Source organism: Pyrus communis, chromosome 10 (assembly GCF_041283825.1).
Source record: "Pyrus communis isolate YQ-2024b chromosome 10, ASM4128382v1, whole genome shotgun sequence".
NCBI lineage: Eukaryota > Viridiplantae > Streptophyta > Magnoliopsida > Rosales > Rosaceae > Pyrus > Pyrus communis.
In genome coordinates this window covers 25,082,532-25,097,197 of record NC_142574.1, presented here as the reverse complement: position 1 = coordinate 25,097,197, position 14,666 = coordinate 25,082,532, and the positions used below count along the sequence as shown (strand labels likewise).

Below are 14,666 nucleotides of genomic sequence, written 5' to 3'. Positions count from 1 at the left end.
TCTATATACCATGATGAACAACGTAGGTTTTGAACTTTTATTTTTTGGTCTGAAAACAAAGGACAAACTACATTTATGAAGATTGTAGTTGTCAGTCCGTTGAATGTTAGATTTTCGTAGCTTGGAAAAGTGTAACTTAGAATCGGAAACCAAATCCGTAGGGCGCAGGGGTTAACACAAATTTATTGGATTGCTCGAATGGCTGCCTTTGTCCCTCCCCGCCATCTCTTATGGAAACATTATATAGACATAATGGAACCTTATATTGAAGGTAACATCAGACATTCACAACTCGAACTCACATCTTCCTACATGCCATTTCTCGTTTACAGACTCGAAAGAAACACCAGCACGGTGGGCAGGGAAAAAAAATACAGGAAAAAAGATTGTTCTTACACAGGAACTGGTGTGGCTTCGTCAAGAGCAAGTACACCAGGAAGTTCTTTGCCTTCCAACAACTCCAAACTCGCACCACCACCAGTTGATATGTGGCTCATCACACTAGCGACTCCTACTTTCTCCACGGCTGCAACAGAATCTCCACCTCCGATGATCGTCGTCACTCCCTTCCCACTAAGTTCCGCAAGCTTCTTTGCAACAGACTGCAAAGAAAGAGTTGCAACTTAAATCGCCACCCACACATCACATTCATATAGCCGGAGAAAGTAACCATAATGGGCGAGAGAAGCTAAAGATTTCCCTCACACAACACAAATCTACGACACGGTCAAATACATTAAACTAAACTTAGGTAAACGGTGCAAATGGATTCGAGAACTATCTATCTGACCATATCATCTCTTGAGGATCTAGAGATAGATGTTGACTACGTTACAAGATAACACTTATCCACTCAGTACACATTCGTAAGAAGATGTATAGAAACTGCATATATCAGTAACAAATAGGATGATGAACAAAAAGTGAAAACCAGAAAAAAGACTCTTGCATACCTCTGTTCCTTCTGCGAACTTATCAAACTCAAACACTCCCATCGGTCCATTCCAGATGATGGTTTTAGTGGTATCCAGTGCATCATTGAATGTCTTAATAGAGTCTGGACCAATATCCAATCCCATCCACCCGTCAGGAATGCTTGAAGCTGGAACAATCTGCAAGTACAAAACTAATTTGTCATTTCTTTCACATGAAGTGCTGATCAAAGTTAAACATAAACACACAATATTATTGCTGACGTTGAATCACTAGTTTCCAGCAAGAAGATAGAGCAAATCGAAGAATCCAAAGAATCAAGTTGTACAAGTACATTAAGATTATGTACCTTGCTGTTTGCATCAGGGGCAAACTTGTCTGCGATTACGACATCAGTAGGCAGCAAAAGAGACACTCCTTTTGCCTTGGCCTTTGCCATGAGTGATGTAGCAAGTTCTAGTTTATCTTCTTCCACCAGAGAGGAACCGACTGAGAGACCCTGTGCTTTGTAAAATGTGAAAATCATACCTCCACCAAGAAGTAAGATATCAACCTTCTCCAAAAGCGACTCGATCACTCCAATCTTGGATGAGACCTTTGAACCACCAACAATGGCTGCAAATGGTCTTTTTGGGCTTGATACTGCCCCAACGAGATAGTCAAGTTCCTAAGAAGAATAAATAAGCATTAACATTTAAACCAGGAATTAATACAGAAAAGCGGGGAGGAGGGTGTTGGGCCGAGACTTGATCACATTTGTAATGTCATGTTTTTGTTAGGAAGTAAACAGAAATTGGAAATCGTGATTTTAAATTAGTAAGACATCTTAGCAATTACTAATGTGTAAACTCTCTGCAAGAGTGACAATAACAGTCCAATTACCCAAGCCAGCATGAGTTGCATGTTTGAATCTAAATATTACGGTAGCTTGAATAGTTATAAGTTATAACTAAGGCTTCAAATTATGAAATCTGTATTCCTTGAAGGATTGGAAAGGTCTGCAGATTATTAAGGTCAATGATACAGAAGAAACAAGAATGGGAAGCCTCACCTTCTGCAAAAGGAAACCAGCAACAGATGGCCTCAGGAACTTTGTCACTCCCTCAGTTGAGGCATGAGCTCTATGTGCTGTCCCAAAGGCATCGTTGACATAAAGATCTGCTAAGGCGGCGAGCTTCTTTGCATGCTCAGGATCATTCTTCTCTTCTTCCTTGTAAAACCTCACATTTTCAAGAAGAAGAACACCACCTTCAGGAAGTGAAGCCACCAGCTTTTCTACTTCTGGACCAATAGAATCCTCAGCTTTGACAACCTGTTTCAGTTACAATAGGCAAACAAAAGTAGAAGTAGCAAAACATCAGTTTCAATACACACCCGTCGTCACTGCCATTTTGATTTTTCTTCTTATACAATTTTCTCTTCAATAAAAATGTAAACCTGAATGCCAAGAAGCTCCGATAGCCGAGGTACAAGAGGTGCCAAGCTAAATTTTGGGGTCACACCCTTTGGTCGTCCCTGAAATAAAATGCACATAGATTCAGCTTGCATCATACCACTGTATTTGGCAACAAACAGATGCCAAAAGTACAAACAAAACCAGAATCATAAAGCACCATAAAAGTTGAAAACATAGCCCCAAGGCCCCCAACCATCAACACTGAAATCTACAACAATATTCTTGATGGGCAATGAAAAAAGCCTGTGCTTAAAGAAAAACCAAAGATTTATTGCAAGACATCATTCAATAACTGATGAGATCTGCCCAAACATCAAATCGGAAAATGAAGACATAAACCCCATCTGTTCTTGGTAGTGGCAGTGCAACTAATAGTCTAAATCCCAAACAGAACTATCAAATTCATCAGTCGGAAACAAAAATTTCCAACCAATGAGGGAAAATGATTTGGAAATCCACATTGTAACAAGTACAGAGAAAAAAAGCCACCAAATTAGTACATTAATAAAACTGTAAAACTAAATAAACCAATGGGACCAAAATCAAGCCCCAAAATATATCCAGAATCTCACACAAACCATTCAAATATCAAAAGGCCACAAACACAACTCAAAGCTCATACATTTTTGAAAGAGACATAGCACGTATCGAAAGATTTCGACTTCAGCGCAATTCCGAATCAAATCAAAAGGGAAAAAGAGAGCTAACTAACAGAACCCATTTCAGCAAAGTTGACATAACAAAAAGCACATAATTGAAAGAACAAACATACCAAATGACTGGAAAGGATGACTTTAGCCCCTTTCTCAATCAAATGCTTAATGGTGGGGATAGCAGCGCGGATTCTAGTATCATCAGTGATGTTCTGGCTGTCATCCAAAGGCACATTCAAGTCAGCCCTGACAAACACCTTCTTCCCCTTCAGCTCTGCGGCCGTAAGGTCCCCGACGCTCTTCTTCGCCATCGCAACGACGCCTCTGACGCCTTTGCCGGAGCCAAAGGATCGGACTTTGGAAGCTACTTGAAGAGCGAGGAGGGGGTCGGCAGCGGAGAAGCCGAGGCGGGGGAGGGCGGTGGGTTTGAGGGAGGAGGGGAGGGAGACGTGGGAGAGGGAAGCGCGAGTGCGGGAGGTGGAGGCGGTGGCGGAGTGAAGAAGGGAGAAGGTGGTGGGTGCGGTGGTGGAGGCCATTGCGGTTGATGGGGGTGTGGGATAGTAAACGGAGTTTGACTGAGTGAGATGAAAGGTTAATGTGGTTGTTTTTCCAACTGTGTATGTTGGGAGAGATGTGGAGGAGAAGAACAACGGGATTTATTGGGTGGTTTGTGCGGGGGGCTGTGGATTCTTCCTTATCGTTGAGGAGAGGTTCAAAGTGTTAGATGATTTTGTAATATTGAGAAAAGTAGCAAAATGTGATATGATGGGAGGTAAATGAATGAGCCTATGTTCACAAAAATATTCATTTCACCAAATTGATGGGTTCTTTGGACGTTATCTTGAAGACTTCAAGTCTATCCTAGTCTCCCCTTCTTCCTTGTCCTTTTTTTTTTATCTTTGTTGTAACTGTGACATCCCACATCGTCCAGGGGAGTGATTCTTATATGTATATTCTCATCCCTATCTAGCACGAGGCATTTTGGGAGCTCACTGGCTTCGGGTTCCATAAGAACTCCGAAGTTAAGCGAGTAGCGTGCGAGAGCATTCTCAGGATGGGTGACCCATTGGGAAGTTCTCGTGTGAGTTCCTAGAAACAAAACCGTGAGGGTGTGGTCGGGGTCCAAAGCGGACAATATCGTGCTACGGTAGTGGAGCGGGCCCAAGAAGTGGTTCCCCCCGGGCCGGAATGTGACAATTTGGTATCAGAGCCTAACCCTGGTCGCGTGTGTGCCGACGAGGACGTCGGGCCGCTAAGGGGGGTGGATTGTGACATCCCACATCGCCCAAGGGAGTGATCCTTATATATATATATATATATATATATTCTCATCCCTACCTAGCACGAGGCCTTTTGGGAGCTCGCTGGCTTCGGGTTCCATGGGAACTTCGAAGTTAAGCGAGTAGCGCGCGAGAGCATTCTCAGGATGGGTGACCCATCGGGAAGTATCGTATGAGTTCCCAAAAACAAAACCGTGAGGGCGTGGTTGGGACCCAAAACAGGCAATATCGTGCTACGGTGGTGTCGGGCCCGGGAAGCGGTCCCGCCCGGGTCGGGATGTGACAGTAACGTTGGTGTTTTAAGTTAATTCGCATTGTTAAATAGAAAAGTTAAATTACATGATAGCGCGTGATTAGTATTAAATATTGTTCTAAAAATCTTTACCTAACGTCGCCTAAATGTCTCAATGCTAAGCTCCTGCACGTCGCCTAATTAATACCTAACGCCTTTTAAAACCCTTTGATCCTATACTGGCTCCAAGTTGTTAACCACTTGTCCAATTGTCTTTTCACTGCTTGGCAAATAAACTAGTTATGAATTCGAAGGTAAGAAAAATTAAAAGGTTCCTAGACATACAAAATGTTTGAGTAGTAGTAGACCTCATAACCTAATACGCTAATTATTTTCTTTTTTTAGTTGTATATGACCGTTAGATGTTGAACGGACTTGAATGGATTTTATATTTCGTGGATTGGTATCTCACATGAGTTGAAAATTATAATACGCAAACAAACAAAATGATAACAAAACTACAAATTTTATTTTATTGACGAAAAATAAAGACGGCTATGATGGCCACGTATTAGAGGACTACATCTTGATAGACTTATTATCAACCAAAGATGCAACTCATCGTATTTATAGAGAGCTAACCTTAATACCTAATAGGCAAGAAAACGAGACCCCAATTCACGAAAATGACGTCTTTCTCACATTGGTGACGAGGTAAGTTCTGCTCATGTCTTGTTAGTTTGTTTTAGTTGTGTGGTACTCGTTCCCAAATCAACATTTTTTCTGTGTTTTCTGTTTGCAAGGCGGAGCACAAGAGATTGAAAGTATAATTGGTGTAAGAAAGGCCCTTGAAGTGCAGGCATTAGTTCATCACTAGGCTATTCCTCGGGAACCATTCGGATCTACAGTGAACATGAAGAATTGTCTTCCATCAAGTAGTTGGATCTTTCAAGACGGAAGATGTCGAGATAAATGAAAACTCCGCATAGAGAAATGATCAAATGGACTTGCTGACTTGTTGATGTGATACCCCATACCAAAGTTTAAACAGTAAGAAAAGAAAACAGTATACATGTTGAAGAACAGAGACGAGAGAGCACAATCAGATCAAGAATTCAAGAAGGTGAACCAAGAACCAGAAGTTGAAGAGGTAGCTTGGCAAATTTGTAAGTACTACACTGTCCAACACGAAATGTCCGGTTGCATTTTCTCCCGCTTCCTTTCTTATTGAGATAACCTGGATAATCATCTCGCGTGAAAGGTGCTTCCTCAACCAGGTATAACCCTACCTCTTCTGCTAACTTCACAATGTTCCAGTTGCTGAAAGGATGAGCGGTCTTGTGAGTCACATGAACTTCTCCTCTTGCCGTCAGCATTTCACACGCAGTGGTGAAGAATCGCCTGACCAAATCTTGATGCAACCTGAAAAATTCGTCGCTCTGATGCATCACTCCACATTTGATTCATGTAGAATTAATCTGTATTAAAACTTACTCAATTTGAAACCTCTGGTTTTCCATCCCGATGAAACCTGCATGAGGAAAATTAAAGACGATTCGATCAAATAGTTTATCAGCTAGCAGAGGGTGTTGGCTCATTGTATCTACATCCACTTCATGCAATACTACACATCCCTTTCCCTCTAACTCGTTCAAAGTCCTCACTGCATTTGGGTACTTCTCCATAAATGACTCTACAATTGGTATGGAAGGGATTTTAGTCAAGAAATTGGTATATACATATATATAAATATCAGTACGTAAGTTAAGGACATTCTTTTGAAGGCCACCCTAGAATGCATTTCAACAATTGGAAACCGTCTACATTTTTTGTTCTCATTTAAGGGACATTTTTCCCCAAAAAAAAAAAAAAGAGTACATATAAATTTATTTTTTTAATAAATAAATGTTTGATAATCTAAAATGTGGAAAAAATTCGTTGAAATGAAAATGAAGACAATCAAACAACTAAACAATTGTCGATTTGATCTATATTTTGCACAAATAATCATTGAAACAGAATCCAAAAACTAAACAGTTTTGATTGTTGAACCACACCCTAAAAATAAAATGTTCTTAATTTGAGAATGTCAATAATATCCTTAGCGTAGATTCTCATTGCACTATAGCAAAAATAAAATAGATTATCACTCGTATTACCTTTGGAGTCGAGAGATGTGGCTACAAGGTTGTTTGCAGAGGCAAATGCAGTGGCTAAGCAAGCAGCAAAAGAGAAGTTGCCCTCACCTACTAACAGTATCTTGTGAGAGCTGCTGTAGTACATGATCTTTTTCTCCTCTTCCATTTGAGTCTCTTTAATTTACTCCCAATTTCTTCTTATTTTATTTTGCAACATTAAACACAAAGAGTTAGAGGGAGGGAATGGCCAATCAACCGTTTGATTTGGAACTTCAAATTAAGCGCACACAACATAAACACCCCTGATTAAGAAGAAAAAGGGTCGCATTCAATTGACTGCCCTTGTTAATTTCCAACGCAGACCGTTAAGGGCTGGTTGGGGATTCTCTGCATGGTTTTTTATTGCAAGACTGTACAAGTCTTTTAATATGCACCGTCCAAAACGATACAATCGTTATAACGATGCCACGTATTTAATATTTCATTCCCCAAACTTCAACTTTTCACCTCCCCACCCGTCCCCCTTCCCTTCCTTTTCCACATGCAATGGGCCATGGCAGATCATCCTTCCCCCTCCCTCCTCCGCCCTCAAGGTAAGACTGCCAAAGTCTCATTGGGATGCCAACCATTGTCGTCTTGGCCACCTTTTTGCTCTTTCATCTTAACTGAATAATATTTTGTTTTGGTTTCAATGTATCTCAACTTGGAGGGAGGAAGGGAGACGGGGTGGGTACTGGTATTGACAACGGCGGCAGCCGTGCCACCGGAAAAAAGAAAGGACAGGGTGCGAAATGTTGGTGAATAAAGAAATTTAGCCCTAATTCGATCGTTTTGGACGGTGCATATTAAAAGACTTGTATAGTCTTGCACTAAAAAAAACATGCAGACCATCTTCATGCATTTTCTTAAAAGGAAATTACTATTCACACCTCCATTTTTACTCCCACGTAGCTTTGTTAATTTTTTATTCTTAATCTTTTTCAATTCATTTTATTAGATAGCGAAAAATTAAGAAAGATATGAGAAATAAAAATAAAAGTGTAGATAATATTGTTCTTCTTAAAAACAGCTTATCAAAAAATTGGGGCCTAAATTGCATTTGGCGAAAAGAAAAGAAGCTGCATTAGTGAGGAATTAAAAGAAAAAAAATTTCAAAAGGGTTGAGGTTTGAGGTGTGAGGATGTGAAGAGCTGGGCGGCTGGCCAGGCGCAGAGGAGCGAGTTGGCGACGCGGACGCGATGGAAAATAGTGGAGGCTTTTTTGGTGTCGGCGCCGGTCGTCAGTTGCCGGGAGTGGTCGTCAGTTTCGTCGCTGCAGAGTGTTTGGATGTCTTTGAAGGAGGAGAAGGAGAAGGGGGAGGATGGGGATGACGTGCCGTGAATTTGAACCTTTGATTTGCTCCACGGCCGCCACATTTGAGGGTTGGGATCATAAGTTGGATTTTAGCAAAACCCAGATGAAGAATTGCACAAAGATTGAAACTTTATGAATTGGGTTGAAGAAACAGTGTAATAAAATAAAAAGAAAAGAAAATAGTGTAATAAAATAATATTTAATTTGACATATCGAATAAAGAGCAAAATTTTGAAAGATATAAAAATGTCACATAAGCTGTCAAATTCAAATTTTATGTTTAAAATTTGGCATCTCCTTTGAGATGCTCTAAGACCATCTCTAAAGAAGATGTCAAATTTTAAATCTAAAATTTAAATTTAAAAGCTTACATGGCACTTATTTTTTAAACTTTTACTCTCCAACCGACATGTTAAATTCTAAACATAAAATAATAATTCATGTGCTTTCTTTGCCTTGGGAATGAAAACAAACAAAATGATAATGCTTTAAACTAATAAAAAAATTAATAAAAAGCATTTAATAATTAATTAAAAAAATTTGAATGTGCTGTCAAATTTGGCAGCAACGGAGAGAGATGTCAATCCATGTCATGCCACATCAGATTTGGCTTCTCGATTGGAAAATATTAATGTTATCTTTTGTTATTGTTATTGCTGATTTGGACAATTTGACATCTCATTTGAAGATGCTCTAAGGAGTCAATTTTATCTAGAGTAATAGTTCAGGAGATCAAACGACAATTTATCCTTATTATTGAGATAATACTAATTATGCACACAAAAATAACAAATTTGCTTGCATAGTAATTAATACAGACATATCTCATATACGATGGTAAGGTTTACTTCTATTAAAAAGTGGCAATTTTGTGTATACAAATAATATTATTGTTAATTATTTTTCAAGAGCGGAGCTTAAAGTTTTATTAATTTAAGACATTATATGGTATAGATGATTTGATTCGAATAAATAAGATGCTATTTTAAAAATATTTGGAAGGTATACATGAAAAAATGGTGACCAACTTGGAGATAGGAGACATTACTCTAAACGAAAAAATCAGCTAATCCTTTATACCAAACAAGGCCTAAATATAAGTGATGTCCTACATGCTATGGTCAAGTCGTTTTAAACTCACTCCAAAAGTGGAAGAAATTTTTCATTGTGACGGAAATACAAGTGCTACACCACGTGTTCTAATAGAAGTGGTGAGAATATATTTTTTTTTTTTTTTTAAGTTATTAACTTTTTAGAACACATATCTCACCATTTGTATAGTGACACGTGATGTATATCGATCATTTTGAAAAATCTCTTCAAAAGTGGACAGTATCTACGCGAAACCATGATAAAATTGATATAAATACAATCCAACACCTTCACTTCTTCATTGCTTCAAAATATTGAAGTAAACTTAGTTGGGACGATTTTGTTCTGGTAGATTCCAATGTCAACGAAAACAACAACAAAAATCAAGAGTCAGATAAGGCCTCAAGGTTCATTATTTGCAGATTGCTTGGCAAACTTTGGAGGTACTACACTTTCCCACAGGAAATTCCATAGAGCAATCCCACTTCCCCTCCTGTTTAAATAACCTGGATAATCATATAGTGAGAACTCTGCTTCCTCAACCAAATGCAGCCCAAATTCTTCCGCCAACTCTACAATCTTCCACTCATTGAAAGGATGTGCAGTCTTGTGTGTCACATGAATCTCTCCACAGTTGGTCAGCATTTTAAGCGCACTCTTGAAGTAATTTGTAACCAAATTCTGATGAAGCCTGAAAGTGCAATGCATGCAATATTATTTCACGTATAAATAACAAGGAACTAGCCTTCATGTACATGCTCACGCATGTGCAAAATGCATTTTTTTAATCACAGTGTGCTATGCGCAATTTATACATTTTAAATGTATTTATATGCGTAAATTGTTTCAATAATTTTTTTTTTATGACAAAAAAAAAAGTCAAATATTTGAAGTAAATGAATAATATTAGACCATGCTAGAAGAAACATCTCATAAACCAATCAAAGCAACTGAATCTGCATAATAAAATCGGTCTTTCAATTTCCATCTACATTATATTGAATTTACATTAAGAATATAGAAAATAATATTTAATAACCAACTGATTAAATTACATTATTGCTAGCCTATTGTGAGGCTAAGTCCACCCCTTCCCCCTTAGCGTAGATAACATCGTTTGTTCAAAAAAAAAAAAAAGGATCATTTGACAACTAATTGAATCACATTATTATGCAAGTGCGAAAGACTTTTTTTTTTTTTTTTTAATTGGCAAATTGCGACTCTTAAGTGTTTAAAAATATAGAAAATAATATAATTGATTGAATCACATTATTGTGCGCGTGCGAAAGACCTTTTTTTTTATCACATGCGGTATGCGTCTCTTAAGATGTTTTGAACGTGTTTAAAAATAGAAAAAATAATGTTTAATAAACAACTAATTAAATCACATTTTCGCGAGCTCATTGTGAGGCTAAGCCCACCCCCCTTCCACTTAGTCTAGATAATATTGTTTGCTGGAAAAATAAATAAATAAATAAAAAACCAACCATTTGACAACTAATTAAATCACATTATTATGCGCGTGCGAAAGACCTTTTTTATAACCGGCATTATTTGCCTCTTAAGATGTTTTGAATGTGTTTGAAAATAGAGAAAATAATATTTAATAAACAATTGATTGAATCACATTATTGCTTGCCTAGTTTGGGAGAGATACTAATTAAAAAAAAACATTGTACGAAAAGAATTATTTATTAAAAATACTGTTTATATGATGAAAACGCCCCTGCATTATTTGGTGCATTATTTTGGACTATTTTTGAACTTTTTTATTTGGGGGGCGGCATTTTTGTCCAAATATTTTTGGTGAAGCCATGACCCCAAAATGGGGTTGCCGGCTTTATATATAAAGATATAACTAGAGCTTTTAGTCTATTGGTACTTCTCAAACGTTAAGGTTATATATAAACTTACTCAATTAGGTACTTGTCATGTCTACGAAGAAAGAAACCAGCATGAGGAAAATTAAACACGATCCAATCAAATAGTTTATGAATCAGGTGAGGGTGTTGGCTCATGGTGTGGACATCCACTTTATTAAAGGTAGTAATGTAAACTGACAATGTGTGGTATTGTTAGGGTTTGTTATGAGAATTAGTTTGCTTAGTCATTAAGGTTGGTGGTTTATATCTGTAAATGCTGGTATATATATACATATACCTAAAGTGTAAGATTATTCATTCAATACAATACACAATATTATTTTACTTTCTCTCTCTACATCTTTCTCTAGTTTCTAACATGGTATCTATCGCTGGTGTCTAACGACTTTCGACGATCCTCTTCTTCCACTCCTCTGTGTTCTCAAGATCTTTCTTCTGAAACCCTAAGCCACCAACAATGGCGGTACCTCCTTCGCCTTCTTCTGATTCTACCTCTCAGCTTCCTCCTCCAACACATTCCTTAGTCCCAAATTTGTCCCCTAATTCGGCCAGTTCTTCGATCACAATCCAGAACATTGGCTTGCTGGTTCTAATCAAATTGACAACCAAAAATTGGCTTACCTGGAGTGCTTTGTTTGCACCGATCTTTCTCCAGTATAATCTCACCAGAATTGTTGATGGCTCTATGGTGGCGCCGCCTAAGTACTTTCTTGATTCTTCAGGAAATCGCACTTCAACTGTGAATCCTCAATATGTGGCATGGTTTAAGAATGATCAAAACATTTTGATTGGGATCAATTCTACGCTCTCGGATTCTCTGATTCCTTACATTGTTGGTGTTACCACCGCTCGAGAACTCTAGTCCAAATTGGAGTCGCGCTTTGCAACGACGTCTCATTCACACATACATGAACTTCGTTCTCGACTCTGGATAATAACCAAAGGCAATTTAACTGTAGCTGCTTATCTTCAACAGCTTGAAGAAATCGCGTACGCTCTCGCAAGTGCTGGAGCTCCGGTTGATGATTCAGAACTTATCTCTATCACTCTTCATGGATTACCGCCTGAATATGATTCCTTTGTGGATGTTATTCAATTTCGTCTTGGTTCAAACACCATTGATGAATTACATGGCCTCTTGCTCAGTAAGGAGATTCAATTGACTAGTCGCAAGAAAGCTTCAACATTGGCACCATTTCAAGCTTACAATTCATCCACTGGAATTCTTCCTACACTGTTCGATGACTCAAGTTCTCAGGCGTATTATGTTTAACAAGGCTCAAATTTCAACTGCTCACAAGGATGTGGCATGGATCAAAATTTCTCTAACCCTAGAAAAAATCGCCCTAATAATTATCGATCCTTCAATTCTCGTCCAAATTTATCTCGCTAAGGTCAACAGAGGTACAATCGAGGATCCAGATCTCAGTTCAATAATTTCAACAAAAGAAATTCCTGTCAAATTTGTCGCCAATTTGATCATGAGGCTCTTGATTGCCCTCATCGAATGAATCCTGGTTATGGCAACAAGATTTTTCAAACTACATTTCATGTTAGCACCTCTTCTGCAAATCCTACATGGCTTATTGATACTGGTGCAAGCTCTCGCATGGCGAATTCCTCCGACAACCTTCAGAGTTCTGAAACCTACAATGGTCCTGAGCAAGTCTACATTGGCGACGACAAAGGTTTGCCTATCACTCACTCTGGTTCTTCTAGTCTTACTACATCTACACATACATTTGGCATGAACAATGTGTTACATGTTCCTGATCTGAAACAAGATTTGATTTCTGCAAATCGATTTAAACTTGATAACTGGTGTTCCATTCATCTATATCATTTTCACTTTATTGTGAAGGATCTTACTTCGGGGAATGAGCTTTTTAAAGGTCTTGTTAAAGCTGGGTTCTATCATTTTCTTGCACCCTCTATTGCTAGAAATCAATATGCTTATGTAGCAAGTACTAAAGCTTCTCAGGATATATGGCATTAAAGTTTGGGCCATCTATCCTTCAAAATCTTAAATAAACTAGCTTTTCAGACTAGTATTTCTATTTCATATAGGCTCAATAAGTTTGTGTGTTCAAGTTGCGCTCTAGGAAATCATTTACTTTTGTTCCTTGTAACACAAGCAAGCCTCTTGAGCTATTACACACTGATGTATGAGGTCCTGCACCCATTTCTTCTGTTAATGGATATCGATATTACCTTATCTTGGTTGATGATTTCACCAAGTACTCTTGGTTCTTTCCCCTTAAGTATAAATCTAAAGTTTATAGCACATTTGTTCACTTCAAATTTATGGTTGAACATGTTGGGGTTCAAGATTATTACTGTGAGATCAAATTCTGGTGGTGAGTTTGTCAATCATACATTCTCATATTTCTTTCAAACATTGAGATTTCTCATTAACTCAGTTGTCCTCATACCCCAGAGCATAATGGTTATGCTGAAAGAAAGCATATGCATTTGGTTGAAACTGCCAGAACTATTCTTGCAGCTTCTAAGGTTCGTCACATCTATTAGGTTAAAGCTTTTTCAATAGCCCTATATCTCATTAATCGCATGCCAACTAGTGTCAAATCCTCTCCTTGGGAATCTTTATTTCATAAACCACCATATTACACCACTCTCAAGTTTTTTGGCTATCGATGCTTCCTATGGCTAAAACCCTACACTTCTTCTAAACTTGATCCCAAAAGTTTGTGTCTTCTTGGGATATAGTCTCAATCATAAGGGCTATCGATGTTTGGATGCTCAAACTGGGAAAATCAATATTTCCGGGCATGTTATCTTCAATGAGCATACATTTCCTTATCACTAAGCCACTGAGAATTCAATTTCTTCCTCTACACCTCTCTCCACTCAACCTTCAATACCTTACTTGAACTAGACCTGACCTATCTTTTGCAGTTAATCTTATGTGTTAGTTTATGCAAATTCCAAGGCAAGCTCATTTTCAGGCTGTCAAAAGGATTTTCAGATATTTGAAAGGTTTTCTCTCCCTTGGTCTCTGGTTTCCAAAATGTTCACACAACTCAGCATCAATAGTTTCTCAGTTGTAGATTGGGCAAGTTGTTCTTTAGATCAAAGATCCACATGTGGTTTCTGTGTTTTTCTGGGTGATTCACTTATTAGTTGGAGTGCTAAGAAGCAACCTATTGTGGCTAGATCCTCCATTGAAGCAGAATACATATCATTAGCCAACACAGTTGCTAAATTGACTTAGATTTGCAAATTATTGGGTGATGTTGGCCTTGTTTTTCCCTATCTTCCCAAAATATAGTGTGACAACATATCTGCCATCTCTCTAGCTAAGAATCCAATCTTCCATGCTCGAACTAAGCATTGGAGATTAACTATCATTATTTTAGAGAGAAAGTTTTGGCACACTCTATCACAGTTCATTTTGTCTGTACACAGAATCAAACTGTAGACATTTGCACCAAAGCATTGTCCAAAGATCGTTTTCTGCTTCTTAGAGGCAAACTTTCTCTTTGGCTACCTCAATTTAGTTTGAGGGGGGATATTAAGGGTAGTAATGTAAACTGACAATGTGTGGTATTGTTAGAGTTTGTTATGAGAATTAGCTATACTTTGCTTGGTCATTAAGATAGGTAGTTTATATATGTAAATGCTGGTG

General features: G+C 38.2%; 2 protein-coding genes across 2 annotated transcripts; both read right to left on the bottom strand.

Annotated features, from left to right (window-relative positions):
* Positions 1 to 239: 239 nt before the first annotated feature.
* On the bottom strand, positions 240 to 3,883 carry LOC137728717 (phosphoglycerate kinase, chloroplastic). Its single transcript, XM_068467464.2, has 6 exons — positions 3,162 to 3,883; positions 2,371 to 2,448; positions 1,985 to 2,245; positions 1,283 to 1,600; positions 954 to 1,112; positions 240 to 602 (listed from the first exon to the last, which is right to left on the bottom strand). The coding sequence occupies exons 1-6, from the start codon at positions 3,576 to 3,578 to the stop codon at positions 393 to 395; spliced, it is 1,443 nt and encodes a 480-aa protein (XP_068323565.2). The 5' UTR covers positions 3,579 to 3,883; the 3' UTR covers positions 240 to 392.
* A 1,786-nt stretch (positions 3,884 to 5,669) lies between these two features.
* Positions 5,670 to 6,858, bottom strand: LOC137728443 (uncharacterized protein At4g26485-like). The gene is made up of 3 exons (XM_068467226.2): positions 6,714 to 6,858; positions 6,049 to 6,247; positions 5,670 to 5,976 (listed from the first exon to the last, which is right to left on the bottom strand). Exons 1-3 carry the CDS (start codon positions 6,856 to 6,858, stop codon positions 5,670 to 5,672), a joined length of 651 nt encoding a protein of 216 aa, XP_068323327.2.
* Positions 6,859 to 14,666: the final 7,808 nt, after the last annotated feature.